The 18,743-nt window shown below is 37.1% G+C and overlaps 1 protein-coding gene across 4 annotated transcripts in view; it reads left to right on the top strand.

The window, feature by feature from the left end:
- Positions 1-18,743, top strand: part of LOC136875357 (probable peptidoglycan muropeptide transporter SLC46) — a 175,403-nt gene that overhangs the window by 93,168 nt on the left and 63,492 nt on the right. For all 4 annotated transcript variants that reach the window (XM_067148900.2, XM_067148902.2, XM_067148901.2 and 1 more), the window contains one exon: positions 11,842-12,030. In XM_067148900.2, coding sequence (XP_067005001.1) covers positions 11,842-12,030 — 189 coding nt within the window. The remainder of the gene's footprint in view (positions 1-11,841; positions 12,031-18,743) is intronic.

Here is an 18,743-nt window from a genome sequence, read left to right as displayed (position 1 = left end):
CACAAGAGCTTCTTGGCTTTTATGTTACATTCATAGGTGTTATTATTTTCATGTTTTATAATACACTATTTTGCATCTTCATCTCCTCTATGGATGAAGTAATATTTTTTTCACTTCTCTTACCTTTTTCTTAATGGCATCCTTATATGAAGTTACTTTGATATAGATTTCAATTCCCATAGGAAACTTGAAATATTTGTCCTGAATTAGTAAATAATGGAATTATTGGAATTATGAAATTAAATTTTCAGTTTCTGTTCCCTCTACTATTTCATCCTCGTCCTTGTCTAAGTTTAAAGTAGTAATATCAGCAGTCACACATTTAATGAGACACTCAGCATCCATAGATATGTGTATACAGTGTCATCAATAGTCCGGCTCCATGGCTAAATGGTTAGCGTGCTGGCCTTTGGTCACAGGGGTCCCGGTTTTGATTCCAGGCAGGGTCGGGAATTTTAACCATCATTGGTTAATTTCCCTGGCATGGGGGCTGGGTGTATGAGTTGTCTTCATCATCATTTCATCCTCATCACGACGCCCAAGTCGCCTACGGGTTTCAAATCAAAAACAACTACACCTGGCGAGCCGAACCCATCCTGGGATCTACTGGCACTAAAAGCCATATGCCATTTCCATTTCAGTGTCATCAGTAGACTCTCCCATTGCACATTCACCAAATTGTTTTGAAAGTTTGCCAAGTTCAGATTTAGCACTTTCATTTTCAAGTCAGTCAGTCAGTCAGTCGGTCGGTCGGTCGGTCGGTCACATAGCAGATTCCCTATCAATTCATTCACCACAGTCGGCAGGCCTGAAGATGGTTTTCCGTAGTTTCCCATTTTTACACCAGGAAAATGCTGGGGCTGTACCTTGATTAAGGCCATGGCCACTTCCTTCCCACTCCTAGCCCTTTCCTATCCCATTGTGGCCATAAGAACTATCTATGTCAGTGCAAAGTAAATCAACTTGTAAAAAAATAAAATCATTTATCACTTCTGGAACCATGTCTGTGATAAAGACATTTTTATCCGATATTATTCACTTTGTCCTGTCCATGTACATTATTGTAGTATCTGCTATTGAGAAGCAATTTTTCCATGCATGCTCATATATTTCTGCTGGGGAATTAAAAATTGTTCCTAAACTAGAAAATTCTGTTATTGAAAGTGTCGACTAGGGAAGTTTCACTGTATTGGAAAGATATAAGCTAACCATTTGTCTTAGTTGAAGTTCTGGGTACCTGTTGGAGATTTTTCTGCATTTCAGTCTTTGATGATGATGATGATGGTGATAATATAATATAGTCAAAACTGGCTATAACGACTCTAAACGGATCACCAATTAATGGTCATTATAGGTGGAATTAAAAGTAATAAACTTCATTGTTAGGTTCCGTATTGAGTTGAGACCATGCTTAAAGTAAATACAAAATTTTAATATTCCACCTTCTCAATACTAAAAAGGTACTAGTTCCGGTCCACTGTGGACCATCATCAGCCTAGCCAAATTAAAACAGTAAAAGACATAGTGATAAAAATAGTATGGAGAAATGAGAGATGATCTAGAAGGATGGGATGGTGGTGGAATGACAGATAAAAGTGAAAAAACCGTATTTGCGAATAATGATAAAAGTAACAGAAGTGTTCACAATGACAAGTAAAATCTTGTGAAGTCACGTAAAACTCTTGATGAGATAGTCTTTGGTTGGCAGTTGCTCCTCTGTTGCACGATTGACATATATATAGCTACGTATATGCTTCTAGAAAGTTGTAGATGTAAGTTCCACTTTTGCGTAGAGGGAAGAATTGTCCGATGAGACTAGCACCAGATTAAAATTGACAAAGTTGAACCTGTTCTATGGTGGAATTAAAAGCTTTCTGTGTTAAACAGAAGTAGTCTCAGTTCAATCGGGACCCCAATGAACCTGGGGAAAGAAGATAGTATTAATGCGGGTAATTGGATAGAGAACAAGCGAGGCACCGGAAAATATAAACGATGACTCACCTTGCGCTGCGTGGAACAAATTTGCTGGATTGAATGCAACTTACAGGGTGAGCATGGCGCAGAGTAGATCAGCAGGAAAGGGGTAGGTGAATACGGAGGGGAGGAATGACGTAAGTGGTGGAGGGTGGGAGGGATGGGAAGGTTCAAGGCGGGGTGGACGGGAGAGGAAGTGATGGTGTTTGTACTGTCGGGGGACCCTTAATTGACTTAAAGAAAGAATTTTGAACAACCGATTTGTTTTTTCTGTAATAAGTAATGAAAAGGTCAAATAAAATATTGGGTTTCTCAGTTATTTCGTTAAGGTTATAGTTGGCATTAAAGTATTGATCTAAATGAATGTAAAAGTTCTCTGTTATATTGAGTAGAGGTCCTTTCTTAGCTATTTTGAGAATGTCCATGTCTGTTTCAATATTCGTGAATTTGTGGTTATAGTCGACCATATGTTGGCCGATAGCTGAAAATTTGTTGTATCTGACTGCATTGAAATGTTCTAAATATCTAATGTTGAAGCTCCGGCCGGTTTGCCCCACATAAGAAATATTAGAGCATGTATTACATTTAATCCTGTAGACGCCTGATTTTGTGTACCTATTTATTTTATTAAAATGTGATGTGTTATGTAAGATGTGTGTGTTGTTGTTGTTGGTTTTAAAGGCTATTTTCATACCTTTTTTTCTTTAAAACATTGGTGATCTTGTGAATTCCATTGACGTAAGTGAAGATGGAAAAGGAGTCATCTTTAGGTGGTTCTTTTTTAAGTGTGGTCCTGGGGCGAAATTTATGTTTGTTAATGATGTTTTCTATGAAATGGCTATTGAAGCCATTGAATCTGGCAATGTAGCGGATAGTATTCAATTCGGTATGAAGATCTTTTTTATTCATAGGAACGTTGAATGCTCTATGTACAAGACTGTTATATGTTGCTTTTTTGTGGAGGAGGGGGTGAGCTGAAACTTGTCGGATTGTGACGGCCGATTGGGTGGGCTTTCTGTAGATCTTGTAGGTTAAAGATTCCTGTTGTCTAGTGATCGTAATATCCAGAAAATTGATTTTTAGATCTACTTCTGACTCCAATGTGAATTTAATATGCGGATCGATGTTATTAAGTGTTTGGAGTGTGGTGTGAGCATCTTCAAAGATCTCGTTGATAACTACTAGGACATCGTCGACGTACCTAGCCCAAAGGAGAATATTGTCGAATTTATTGTCGATTTTAGTATTCTCCAGAAAGTCCAGATAGATTTCTGCGAGAATGCCTGATGCAGGTGAACCCATTGCCAGACCGTTTTGTTGATAGATGGTACCATTAAACGTAAAAAAGTTGTTATTTACAACTAATTTCAACAATGTAATGTAATCTTGAATTTCCAATTTACTCAAATGACTGTTTTTGTATAAGTTACTTTTGATGATGGGAATTAATTTAGAAATTGGAATGCTTGGGTACATGTTTACGATATCAAATGAGTGAAGTGAGTAATGAGGTTGCATGTTAAATTTATTAAGTTTGTCTATTAATTCAAAGGTATTTCTGACCGATTTATTGGATGAAAAGCGGTAATTTTTGCTTAGGAACTTTTGAATAAATTGTGCGGTTTTATATAAAGGGCTCGGTCTATTGATGATTGGACGAATGGGAGCACCTGCCTTATGAATTTTTGGAAGAGCTCTAGCCGTAGGAAGCCCAGAGTTCATACTAATAAGCTGGCTTTTTTCATGTTCAGTGAGTAGGAAGGAGGAGTTTTTTAAGGTTTGTTTAAGGAGTCTTTGGACTTTTTGTGTGGGGTCTTTTTTAATTATGGAAAAGGAACTATCTTTAAAGAAATCTGATGTTTTACTGATATATTCATTCTTATCGATGATTACGGTCGTGCTGCCTTTATCGGCCTTGGTCACGATTAGGTCGTTGTCCTTAATTTTTTTGTTTAGGGCGTGCAGGAGCTTCAAATCGGTTAGTACATTCCTGTTATTAGAATTGGCGGGAAAATTAGGTGAATTATTGCGAAAAAGGATGTTATTAAGTTTCTTTTTGATGTCATATCTTAATTCATCTTGTGTGTCTAAAGGCGTTTTAGAGATAGCTAATTCCGATTCTGTTATCGTTGTAATAATTGAATTGGTTGTGTTCAAATCGGGCCAGTTATGTTTGGGTCCCTTGGCTAAAATTCCTTCTTCATTTGGATTTAGGGGAGTATTGGATAGGTTAATTACGGGTGGATGAAAATGGTCACGATCGTCTGCTGGTCTACTATTGCGTCTAATTTGATAATCTTGCGATTCGGATCTCTTTAATTTCTCCAATTTATTATCCAAAGTATGTTGTTTCTTGGTTAAGTCTATAAATAATTTATCTTCAACTGATTGGAAGAAGATTGTCCAATGCGCTTTAGATAACAATTTTGTTACCGCAAGGTGAGACTCGTATAGTTTGAGGTTAAGGAATGATTTTTTCCTATAAAGAAACTTGATTTCATCTTTCAACCAAATTTTATTAGTCTTAGTTTGAGTTTTGGAAGTTTGTGACGTGATACGATGTTCCTTTTTGTTGTTTCTTAAGAAATTTGGCGTTAAATCAAACCGAATGCACTGTTTGAGGTACTCTATGTCTTTGCCTAATTTGGCTATTTTCAACTTAATGCCTAGATATTGAAAGGCTTTGTGTTTACCGCTTTTCATCCAATAAATCGGTTAGAAATACCTTTGAATTAATAGACAAACTTAATAAATTTAACATGCAACCTCATTACTCACTTCACTCATTTGATATCGTAAACATGTGCCCAAGCATTCCAATTTCTAAATTAATTCCCATCATCAAAAGTAACGTATACAAAAACAGTCATTTGAGTAAATTGGAAATTCAAGATTACATTACATTGTTGAAATTAGTCGTAAATAACAACTTTTTTACGTTTAATGGTGCCATCTATCAACAAAACGGTCTGGCAATGGGTTCACCTGCATCAGGCATTCTCGCAGAAATCTATCTGGACTTTCTCGAGAATACTAAAATCGACAATAAATTCGACAATATTCTCCTTTGGGCTAGGTACGTCGACGATGTCCTAGTAGTTATCAACGAGATCTTGGAAGATGCTCACACCACACTCCAAACACTTAATAACATCGATCCGCATATTAAATTCACATTGGAGTCAGAAGTAGATCTAAAAATCAATTTTCTGGATATTACGATCACTAGACAACAGGAATCTTTAACCTACAAGATCTACAGAAAGCCCACCCAATCGGCCGTCACAATCCGACAAGTTTCAGCTCCTCCCTCCCCCACAAAGAGCAACATATAACAGTCTTGTACATAGAGCATTCAACGTTCCTATGAATAAAAAAGATCTTCATACCGAATTGAATACTATCCGCTACATTGCCAGATTCAATGGCTTCAATAGCCATTTCATAGAAAACATCATTAACAAACATAAATTTCGCCCCAAGACCACACTTAAAAAAGAACCACCTAAACATGACTCTTTTTCCATCTTCACTTACCTCAATGGAATTCACAAGATCACCAATGTTTTAAAGAAAAAAAAAAGGTATGAAAATAGCCTTTAAAACCAACAACAACAACACACACATCTTACATAACACATCACATATTAATAAAATAAATAGGTACACAAAATCAGGCGTCTACAGGATTAAATGTAATACATGCTCTAATATTTCTTATGTGGGGCAAACCGGCCGGAGCTTCAACCTTAGATATTTAGAACATTTCAATGCAGTCAGATACAACAAATTTTCAGCTATCGGCCAACATATGGTCGACTATAACCACAAATTCACGAATATTGAAACAGACATGGACATTCTCAAAATAGCTAAGAAAGGACCTCTACTCAATATAATAGAGAACTTTTACATTCATTTAGATCAATACTTTAATGCCAACTATAACCTTAACGAAATAACTGAGAAACCCAATATTTTATTTGACCTTTTCATTACTTATTACAGAAAAAACAAATCGGTTGTTCAAAATTCTTTCTTTAAGTCAATTAAGGGTCCCCCGACAGTACAAACACCATCACTTCCTCTCCCGTCCACCCCGCCTTGAACCTTCCCATCCCTCCCACCCTCCACCACTTACGTCATTCCTCCCCTCCGTATTCACCTACCCCTTTCCTGCTGATCTACTCCGCGCCACGCTCACCCTGTAAGTTGCATTCAATCCAGCAAGTTTGTTCCACGCAGCGCAAGGTGAGTCATCGTTTATATTTACCAGTGCCTCGCTTGTTCTCTATCCAATTACCCGCGTTAATACTATCTTCTTTCCCCAGGTTCATTGGGGTCCCGATTGAACTGAGACTACTTCTGTTTAACACAGAAAGCTTTTAATTCCACCATAGAACAGGTTCAACTTTGTCAATTTTAATCTGGTGCTAGTCTCATCGGACAATTCTTCCCTCTACGCAAAAGTGGAACTTACATCTACAACTTTCTAGAAGCATATACGTAGCTATATATATGTCAATCGTGCAACAGAGGAGCAACTGCCAACCAAAGACTATCTCATCAAGAGTTTGTACGTGACTTCACAAGATTTTACTTGTCATTGTGAACACTTCTGTTACTTTTATCATTATTCGCAAATACGGTTTTTTCACTTTTATCTGTCATTCCACCACCATCCCATCCTTCTAGATCATCTCTCATTTCTCCATACTATTTTTGTCACTATGTCTTTTACTGTTGTAATTTGGCTAGGCTGATGATGGTCCACAGTGGACCGAAACTAGTACCTTTTAACGTCATTGTAATGTTTTTGTAAAAACATTAAATTATTTTTTAGTATTGAGAAGGTGGAATATTAAAATTTTGTATTTACTTTAAGCATAGTCTCAACTCAATACGGAACCTAACAATGAAGTTTATTACTTTTAATGATGACGCTAACCAAGCTAAACACAAAGCCTTTCAATATCTAGGCATTAAGTTGAAAATAGCCAATTTAGGCAAAGACATAGATTTTCTCAAACAGTGCATTCGGTTTGATTTAACGCCAAATTTCTTAAGAAACAACAAAAAGAATCATCGTATCACGTCACAAACTTCCAAAACTCAAACTAAGACTACCGTAATAAAATTTGGTTGAAAGATGAAATCAAGTTTCTTTATAGGAAAAATCATTCCTTAACCTCAAACTATACTAGTCTCACCTTGCGGTAATAAAATTGTTATCTAAAGCGCATTGGACAATTTTCTTCCAATCAGTTGAAGATAAATTATTTATAGACTTAACCAAGAAACAACATACTTTGGATAATAAATTGGAGAAATTAAAGAGATCCAAATCGCAAGATTATCAAATTAGACGCAATAGTAGACCAGCAGACGATCGTGACCATTTTCATCCACCCGTAATTAACCTATCCAATACTCCCCTAAATCCAAATGAAGAAGGAATTTTAGCCAAGGGACCCAAACATAACTGGCCCGATTTGAACACAACTAATTCAATTATTACAATGATAACAGATTCGGAATTAGCTTCTCTAAAACGCCTTTAGACACACAAGATGAATTAAGATATGACATCAAAAAGAAACTTAATAACAGCCTTTTTCGCAATAATTCACCTAATTTTCCCGCCAATTCTAATAACAGGAATGTACTAACCAATTTGAAGCTCCTGCACACCCTAAACAAAAAAATTAAGGACAACGACCTAATCGTGACCAAGGCCGATAAAGGCAACACGACCGTAATCATCGATAAGAATGAATATATCAGTAAAACATCAGATTTCTTTAAAGATAGTTCCTTTTCCATAATTAAAAAAGACCCCACACAAAAAAGTCCAAAGACTCCTTAAACAAACCTTAAAAAACTCCTCCTTCCTACTCACTGAACATGAAAAAAGCCAGCTTATTAGTATGAACTCTGGGCTTCCTACGGCTAGAGCTCTTCCAAAAATTCATAAGGCAGGTGCTCCCATTCGTCCAATCATCAATAGACCGAGCCCTTTATATAAAACCGCACAATTTATTCAAAAGTTCCTAAGCAAAAATTACCGCTTTTCATCCAATAAATCGGTCAGAAATACCTTTGAATTAATAGACAAACTTAATAAATTTAACATGCAACCTCATTACTCACTTCACTCATTTGATATCGTAAACATGTACCCAAGCATTCCAATTTCTAAATTAATTCCCATCATCAAAAGTAACTTATACAAAAACAGTCATTTGAGTAAATTGGAAATTCAAGATTACATTACATTGTTGAAATTAGTCGTAAATAACAACTTTTTTACGTTTAATGGTACCATCTATCAACAAAACGGTCTGGCAATGGGTTCACCTGCATCAGGCATTCTCGCAGAAATCTATCTGGACTTTCTGGAGAATACTAAAATCGACAATAAATTCGACAATATTCTCCTTTGGGCTAGGTACGTCGACGATGTCCTAGTAGTTATCAACGAGATCTTTGAAGATGCTCACACCACACTCCAAACACTTAATAACATCGATCCGCATATTAAATTCACATTGGAGTCAGAAGTAGATCTAAAAATCAATTTTCTGGATATTACGATCACTAGACAACAGGAATCTTTAACCTACAAGATCTACAGAAAGCCCACCCAATCGGCCGTCACAATCCGACAAGTTTCAGCTCCCCCCTCCCCCACAAAGAGCAACATATAACAGTCTTGTACATAGAGCATTCAACGTTCCTATGAATAAAAAAGATCTTCATACCGAATTGAATACTATCCGCTACATTGCCAGATTCAATGGCTTCAATAGCCATTTCATAGAAAACATCATTAACAAACATAAATTTCGCCCCAAGACCACACTTAAAAAAGAACCACCTAAACATGACTCTTTTTCCATCTTCACTTACCTCAATGGAATTCACAAGATCACCAATGTTTTAAAGAAAAAAAAAGGTATGAAAATAGCCTTTAAAACCAACAACAACAACAACACACACATCTTACATAACACATCACATATTAATAAAATAAATAGGTACACAAAATCAGGCGTCTACAGGATTAAATGTAATACATGCTCTAATATTTCTTATGTGGGGCAAACCGGCCGGAGCTTCAACATTAGATATTTAGAACATTTCAATGCAGTCAGATACAACAAATTTTCAGCTATCGGCCAACATATGGTCGACTATAACCACAAATTCACGAATATTGAAACAGACATGGACATTCTCAAAATAGCTAAGAAAGGACCTCTACTCAATATAATAGAGAACTTTTACATTCATTTAGATCAATACTTTAATGCCAACTATAACCTTAACGAAATAACTGAGAAACCCAATATTTTATTTGACCTTTTCATTACTTATTACAGAAAAAACAAATCGGTTGTTCAAAATTCTTTCTTTAAGTCAATTAAGGGTCCCCCGACAGTACAAACACCATCACTTCCTCTCCCATCCACCCCGCCTTGTACCTGCCCATCCCTCCCACCCTCCACCACTTACGTCATTCCTCCCCTCCGTATTCACCTACCCCTTTCCTGCTGATCTACTCCGCGCCACGCTCACCCTGTAAGTTGCATTCAATCCAGCAAGTTTGTTCCACGCAGCGCAAGGTGAGTCATCGTTTATATTTACCAGTGCCTCGCTTGTTCTCTATCCAATTACCCGCGTTAATACTATCTTCTTTCCCCAGGTTCATTGGGGTCCCGATTGAACTGAGACTACTTCTGTTTAACACAGAAAGCTTTTAATTCCACCATAGAACAGGTTCAACTTTGTCAATTTTAATCTGGTGCTAGTCTCATCGGACAATTCTTCCCTCTACGCAAAAGTGGAACTTACATCTACAACTTTCTAGAAGCATATACGTAGCTATATATATGTCAATCATGCAACAGAGGAGCAACTGCCAACCAAAGACTATCTCATCAAGAGTTTGTACGTGACTTCACAAGATTTTACTTGTCATTGTGAACACTTCTGTTACTTTTATCATTATTCGCAAATACGGTTTTTTCACTTTTATCTGTCATTCCACCACCATCCCATCCTTCTAGATCATCTCTCATTTCTCCATACTATTTTTGTCACTATGTCTTTTACTGTTGTAATTTGGCTAGGCTGATGATGGTCCACAGTGGACCAAAACTAGTACCTTTTAACGTCATTGTAATGTTTTTGTAAAAACATTAAATGATTTTTTAGTATTGAGAAGGTGGAATATTAAAATTTTGTATTTACTTTAATTATAGGTTGAAGTCGCAAAAAGCGGTCTTTTCATTTATAAAAATGTTATAAGTTTTAAGCTGCGCCCCTATATACTTACTTAACAGAACTAAGTTAAAACTCTTAAAACAGCGTACGGTGAGTGAAATGAGTACTGGATTTGTAAAAACAGTGTTTGTGGAGTGGGACACAGTGTGTACAGCAATGATGTGTCAGCAAAATACAAAATAAAAAGTGAGGAAATAAGTAACAATAATGTCTCACAGGGTCTTGGCTAATAAATGAGATATTCTCTCTGTGCTTCCAAATTGTAGAAATCGTTGAGAGCGATACACCCAATGCCTACTCGACTCTGACGTTTGTTTCCCCATTTTGTAATCACCATCTTATTTGTGACTTTTCTTCAATAATAAACACTTTCCCTTTCTTTTTCGACATCTTCACAGCGATGCTTGCCTTGCCTGTTTAATAGACAGACTGTTTTGAAGTCTACAATGTACTGAAAACAAGAATTTGAAAGTAAGTTTTACATTTTTGTCACCAATCCCCGAATGCATGGCAAACAAAATTCAACATGGGACGTTATAGTCAATACATTTATCCAAAAATGTGATAAAAAATGCACTGTTTTATACGATATGTCATAATAAGCAATGATTTAAACACAGTGTTTGTATAGGATTTTAGCAGGACCATTAGATTTTGCCGTTATATCCAATACGTCGTTAAAAGCGATGTCACAGTAAATGGTTTTGACCTGTAGTGGCGCTAAGAACCTCACCACTCATTACCTGATAAGAAAAGTTACAAGTTTATTTGGTAGTACAAGGCTGTATATTATTACAATGAACAGTATTATAAGTTACCGTACACAATTTAGTTTTCAAATCTGAAAGGAATAAAAATAATACACACACACAAGAAATGCATGTTCCAATTATAGTAACCAAAACATGCTGACCATCACAATATTAAGAAATAATCTCGTTCCTAGATCCAAATAATTTAAACTCAACTGTCCATCATTAGCCTACTTAGCTACATTGACTTCAATATTTTGAGTTTCGATGAGGAGGATGTTTTTGTTATGGCATCTTTGCTGACTACTGGATTCTCAGAACTGGTTTATTACTTCAAAAGATTGTTTTGATTGTTGTGAGTGGCAGCAAGGGACAGTTATTTTTGGAACAGGTTGAAAAACCCACATTGTTTCAGAAATAACTACTTTACTCGTATTGACAAAAGAAGCTCTGCACTACAACAGTCTAAGTTTGGAATAACCCTGTGTAATACAAATAATACTGTGTTGTGTGCTGTAGCTTTATCAATATGTAAAATCACTCTTCAGCTACTGAATTAAGAAACAGTCATGGGTCCCCCTGCCCCGTCGGGTCTGCGGGATCCTTAACACTGCCACTGGTTTTGACAACAACAACAACAACAACAACAACAACAACAACAACAACAACAACAACAACAACAACAACAACAACAACAACAACAACAACAATAATAATAATAATAATAATAATAATAATAATAATAATAATAATAATAATAATATCTGTATGTGAGTGAAAGCTTCAAACAATATTTCATCTAATGTATTTCTTTCTTTTGTCCTCCCAGGAAACTGGGCTTTAGAGGTTGTATTGGCTACTGCCTCCTTTCCATCGGCCATCACTGGTGCTGATCTTGCAATATTTGCTGGTGTTTTCAGTTATCTGTCAGACATTACAACTCAAAAAGAGCGAACATTCCGAGTTGCTGTTTTGGATATAGTGTATCTGTCCACAATGCCTACTGGAGTAGCATTAGGTGAGTTATGTTAACAATGAAAATTAGCAAAGATACTCTATGACATGTTTATGCTAACTGTTTGTTATCATAAAAAATAAGGGTTATCAGCAAGAAGAGTGATCCCCTTTTAATACATTTGGTTGAAAAAAAAATGAAAATTGCTAGGGCCCAAGTAGAGTTTGCAATGTTTAACTTCACAGATTCAGAAATGTAATGTTCTGTCTTTATTTCAATTTTGTGGCAGCTGAACTCTTCTGCTGATCATCTACCAGATGGTGTCTAAGGTTTTAGATACGGCACTAACACAACTGATATAAACTGCTGTGGGCAGAGGACAGTGTATATGAGGCGCAGGAACAAATTATTTTCCAGTGGAGTGACAGAACAAGAGATTGGGAGATATTGGTGCTACAATGTACAAGCTCATGGAATACATTCACATTCTTGAAAGAATAATATATTTTTGTTGTGGAATTGAAAATGACAGCAAACTTGTGGCTACATCTTCATGTTAATACAGCTTTCACCATTCTCCTGACATATTTTTTAAATGACTGGTGAGTGTCAGCCCAGCTTAATCCCAAACTTTTCATTAATCATGTATGACTACAATTATCCTTATTTTTTATTTTCATTTTCTGATATTCTGATTCATTAAAAAATGGGAAAATAGTAAGGAATTTCATTTGTTGTCTCTGATTAACCTGGATTTAATACAGAACTTTATTGGGCTATACTGTATATATTGTAGAGAATTTTCAATATTCAATCATAAATCAACGGCAAATTGTTATGCATAGGACAACAGTTCTGACATATTTCACTCTTACTTTGAAAAACTTCCCTGACCAAGAATATGTATAATATGATCTATATGTATTTTTATGGGAATCCATGAAAAAGTTCAGAAAGATATAAAGCCTGTTTCTGAGATAGTGGTGAGTATTATACAAACATTAACTACAATTTCCTGGTCTCAGTTAGGTAAACATAGGATGTGAACTATTAAATCTGAGATATGAAATTTTCCACTAATTTATGACTTTACAGTTCCACTAAAACTCTATGATTTTTAGTGTAGCTACTCATTTGTGCTATTCTATGTTGACAAAACTTTATAAATTTTAAAAATTACATTTTAATTATTTAATCAGTATAGTAAATACTTATCCAGTATAAACGTTCTAGAGTTTAATGTATGGTACCAGTAGCTATGAATATGTTTTAAGAACTAAACATGTGGAGACAGTAGCAAGAGTGTATACATGTAATTGACATGTTTCAATGAGGCCTTCAAAAATTACTCAATTTCCAACAGAAGTGTTCAGAGCAAATGGGAAGTTTAAATCCAATTAACTACAATTCATTGGAATCAGTTATGATAAACCTCACATAGTGAAATGTATGCATTTCTATCTTGAATACAGGGGCCGATGACCTTCGATGTTAGGCCCCTTAAAACAACAAACATCATCAACAAACAAACATATCTTGAATACAGGGTTGCAGTGGTAACAGAAATACACTGGTGGAAAAAAAAAATCCAAACATCAAGAAGGGGTTGTGCTAGATTAACAAACTTTGGTAGGATTGTTTATACAACTGAAAGATGGCGTTGATTAAAATTCCCTGCAAATTGCATTACCACGGTGCTAATAGCAGCCCCATAACGTTGCAGGTCAGGTTTGCTTTAAATATGGGCTGTACTGTGCGAGAGCGTTAGTTACCTGTGAGATTGGACGGAGTGACTGTGAATGGGTTAAGAATACCTTTATGACAACGAAGAGGCCAATATTAGCAGTTTTCTGCGGTTGAACGAGACCATATAATAGGGCTACGTGAAGGTGGATTTTTCTTCCACGCTTTTGCAGTACGACTTGGCAGGAATGTCTCCACTGTGCATGCGTGCTGGCAGCAGTGGTCACGAGAAGGTACGCTCGCAAGATGACTGGGCTCCAAATGTCCCCGTGGCACCACCAAGAGGGAGGACTGCCGTATTCAGCGTATGGCTGTGGCGCAGCGGACCGTGTCTGCAGCAGCAGTTTGAGTGGCATTTGGCACCACAGTAACGCAATGAACTGTTTGAAATTGGTTATTTGAAGGACAGCTCTGAGCCAGGTATAAAGACATAATTAAAAAATAAAAAGGGTATACACAGACGAGACACAAAGAACAATCATTACAGAAGCTGAATTAGATCCATATAGGGCCCTATGACCAAAAATTCAAAGCCTCCAACCCAACATATCGATCGAAATTTGGGAAGAACACATCAAGAAAGTAACCTGTGCAAAAGAGTCAAGACCTAAAACCAGACCTAAGTAAGACTTGGATATGATGGAAATCCATCACAGGAGAGATTTTAAAGGCTTAACATACAAAGCAAGCTTCAGAAAAACTATTACCGGTATGGATGGCACTATTAAACAGATGTCTAGAACTTGAACGAATACCAAGTGAATAGAAGAAATCCACTATTAAGCTGTTGCATAAGGGAAATGGGAGTACTGATGACCCTGATCTGTACTGGGGAATTACATTATAATTAGTTGCCGTGAAGCTATTAGCAGGTATACTGACATCCAGGATAAATATACAGTAAATATAGATCCACTACTGCCAGAAGAAAAATATAGCTTCTGTAAACAAAGATCAACGATCATGGCAGCAGCGAATCTAGTACGACATGTAAAACTGATGATAGAAAAACCCAACAGTAAAGTTTGTGTTGATTATTTGAAGGCTTTTGATTTAGTCAACGGAATGTTACTTATGAACAAGTTAGAAACACTAATAGAAAACTACATACAAGTCTATGACAGAGTTGGGTAATCAGGCTTGATGATGCAAACAGAGTACTTCAAGGGGATCGTCTTAGCCCAACCATATTTAATGTGCTCATATATGATGATGGTGACTGAATCTGGGAACAAAAGGGTGACTTTTTAAAGTTAAATTCTTTCAATAATTTCTGTCTAGCATTGTCTGGAACATTGTCAAGCATTTCAATTTATACTTGCAGTTTCCATTCATTGTCTGTCTGTTAGGTCATCAGCCCAGAGGCTAGCTGGATCCTCAAATAGCATCACCAAAGGCTATGCAGTTATAGGGAAACCACAAAAACCAATGGCAGAGCCCAAATGAGGCGTACTAGGCAAGATGAGGAGTGAGGTAGTTTGCCATTGCTTTCCTCACTGGGCCAGACAGTGCTATTGTAGCACAACTAACCCTATGAGCAACACCTTTCAGGACACTCAGACACACTGATTATGCTCTGAATGTCATTAATCAGCACCACCCATACCCCAGCAGTTTCCATATTGTCACAGCCATGGATGAGACTGGGACTTCAGTGGAAGCTACACTTTGCTCTGGCCTGTGCCGAGAGATGGATGCAAAAGTACTGTATCCATCAAGAAATGACAGCAGGCAGGTTCCAGTCATTACCTGATTCATTAAATTAATTTGTTTATTTATCTCAGACATGTGGCTTGTTGGTTTGTTGTTTCTACATCACTGCCACTACTGCTCTCCATTTTGTCACAAACACACCACAACTAACACAATGCCATGGAAAGAGCAACAACACAGCTTGCTGGTCAAAATGGACAGCTGTTCTAATGCACTCTGGACTCTGCCCTTTCTTTCATTTCTTGATATGGACTGAGCTCGTTCTTACATTGGACAGCATTTATTGGTTACTCAGCCTATTCTTTCCCTATTCAAGCAGTGGAATATGTCGGTTCAGAGTCATATTATACCATTGACATATCATTTTGAAATTGAAAGAAACAGACTTAGCCTTTCTTTCCCTGGACCCTTCAGATACTGTCATGGCATTGAAGAAGGTTTCATTCTCCTTTCTTTGTGTATCAGACTGTTAACATGATGTTGTAATATCACTTATTAGTATATGACAGATACCTAGCATACCAATATTCAGAGCAGAAAGCCAATGTCCTTCATAAACATTAAGTTCAAAGAGAAGATTTTTAAATTAAAGTGACTCTCTTACTGTGTAAATAGGTTATGGACCATGTTGTGTTGTCTAGTTTTACACATAAGAGTAGAGTAATGAATCATCCTCAGTGTAATATTTCACCCTCTGAACTGTTGATCTGAAAGAGGAGAGTAAACAAGCCTTGAGATAATTAGGTGGGCAGGTAATCTCAATAAACAGTGTGCTATTTATCTACTGATAAGCAGATGGCAGTACCTATTGTGTATTATCAGTACAAGGAAGTCTTAAAAGATTACCTAGTGCGATAAGCTGAGCTTGTTCTTTGTTATGAGAAATGTGGAACTGTGTTGCATTAAGTTCGTAGCTTGAATCCTGGTTGCTACTACTACTACTACTACTACTACTGAGATTTTGTTTAGATTTTTTTCTATTTTTCCCTAGACCAGAGTTGTCAGCCATTTACATTCCTCAGCACTCTTAACGAAATTAATATTTTCATGGCAATTGTTAAAAGTCCTACGACCAGGCGAGTTGGCCGTGCGTGTAGAGGCGCGCGGCTGTGAGCTTGCATCCGGGAGATAGTAGGTTCGAATCCCACTATCGGCAGCCCTGAAGATGGTTTTCCGTGCTTTCCCATTTTCACACCAGGCAAATGCTGGGTCTGTACCTTAATTAAGGCCACGGCCGCTTCCTTCCAACTCCTAGGCCTTGCCTATCCCATCGTCGCCATAAGACCTATCTGTATCGGTGCGACGTAAAGCCCCTAGCAAAAAAAAAAAAAAAGTCATACGCGGTTACCGGTAATTCAATAAGTAAGAAAAAAATAGGATTTCTCTCACACGCACACATGCACACATTCATTTTTTCATGTAGTCACAATCATCTTAATGTACATTTTTCATTATTTGTCAAGCTTTTGTTTTCATAAGGAATAAATGTTTCAGGTTTATAGTGAATCCAAAATTTCACCTGTAAAATCTTCAACCTTTATTCAGGTAACGTTCACAACATTACTGGCAGTGACCTCAGTAATTCACGAGGAGTAAGTGAATCCACATGAGCAAGAAGTTCATCAGTACACGGCTGTCAACAGACGACTCAAGCTCTATTCATGAACAAAGGATGTTCATTGTTCAGTTGAAATCTCTCTACCCAGTGGTACCATTTTGTTTACACTTGTATAGCTTGCATCACATTGCTAGAGTCTTCTTCTGTGAACCTTTTTTTGGTCTCATTTTCTCTTTTCGAAAAGTCTTATTACGGACTAATTCCTCTTTAACGTGTGATTTTCTTGCATATTGGCTAAACTTACTGGTCTTCATAGCCTGCCTCTTAATGCTCTAGTAGTTTTATAAGTTTACACCCAATCATATTTAACGTCAAGATAACTTGCCTTCTTTAATCTAATTATCTTTGTGAATAATCAATCAATCATTCATGAATGAATCCTACCTACCTACCTACCTACCTACCTACCTTGATCTGCATTTAAGGCAGTTGCCCAGGTGGCAGATTTCCTATGTGTTCTTTTCCTAGCCTTTTCTTGAATGATTTCAAAGAAATTGGAATTTTATTGAACATCTCCCTTGGTAAATAATTTTAATCCCTAACTCCCCTTCCTGTATCATTTTACTTCTTACTTTTAATAATAAAAAACCCGTACACTTATACCTGGCACAATTTGTTTGCCTTGATAGCTAGAAATGTGGACCAAGAACGATAATATGAAATGTCTCCAAGATGTTTGCTTTAGCGATGGCAAGTTAGCTATGTAGTGTAGTCTGGTACGAACTGAAAACAATCTTCTAGAAACTCTGTACCTCCTCATGCTCAGTGTCTCCCCACTATAGACCAACTTTAGGCTTCCTTCTTGTTACTATCTCTCTATATATAACTTGATTTGTAGCTAAAGAGAATATCGCAAGTTGGTTGGCTAAATGCCTGAATACCGAGCTCGATAGCTGCAGTCGCTTAAGTGCGGCCAGTATCCAGTATTCGGGAGATAGTAGGTTCGAACCCCACTGTTGGCAGCCCTGAAAATGGTTTTCCGTGGTTTCCCATTTTCACACCAGGAAAATGCTGGGGCTGTACCTTAATTAAGGCCACGGCTACTTCCTTCCACTCCTAGCCCTTCCCCGTTCCATCGTCGCCATAAGACCTATCTGTGTCGGTGTGACGTAAAGCAAAGCAAAAAAAAAAAAAGCCTGAGTAACTTCTCTTGCTATACAGCGGCAGGTGCGCCCATTTTATTTGCACCTTGTTAACCCATCACAGCGCAGCCATTAATGCCCACACTTTACAGTTCAGGTCTGTTCTTAGTGTATTAAGTGTTGATCTGTCACTCCAACTGTGAAGTGTTACTTCGGGGTGTAATTCTCATAATGCCTCCACATGTGTACACGGTAGAGGAAAGGGCATTTATGTACGATAATTATGTGAAAACAGAGTCTTTCAGGGAATTCATTAGGGGATTTGTAACACAATTTCCAGGTGTACGCCCTCGACACAGAGAGACCGTGCGGAAACTCGTAAACAAATTGAGAGGAACTGGTTCTTTACTCGATAAGGAGTTAAGTTAAAAACTTCATCGCTGATCCGTATTGAACTAATAATTACAATGCTAAAAAGAGAAAGATGTTCCACCTATTCAATACAATTCAAATAGGTGGAACATCTTTCTCTTTTTAGCATTGTAAGGAGTGAAGTGTTAAAACACATGTACTTAATGAGGAAAAATAAATGGAATCGCAGAAAGATGCCTACAAAATCC

Source organism: Anabrus simplex, chromosome 6 (genome assembly GCF_040414725.1).
Source record: "Anabrus simplex isolate iqAnaSimp1 chromosome 6, ASM4041472v1, whole genome shotgun sequence".
NCBI classification, from domain to species: Eukaryota; Metazoa; Arthropoda; class Insecta; order Orthoptera; family Tettigoniidae; genus Anabrus; species Anabrus simplex.
The sequence above is the reverse complement of the archived record's forward strand: the minus strand, read 5'-3'. Positions and strand labels throughout refer to the sequence as shown.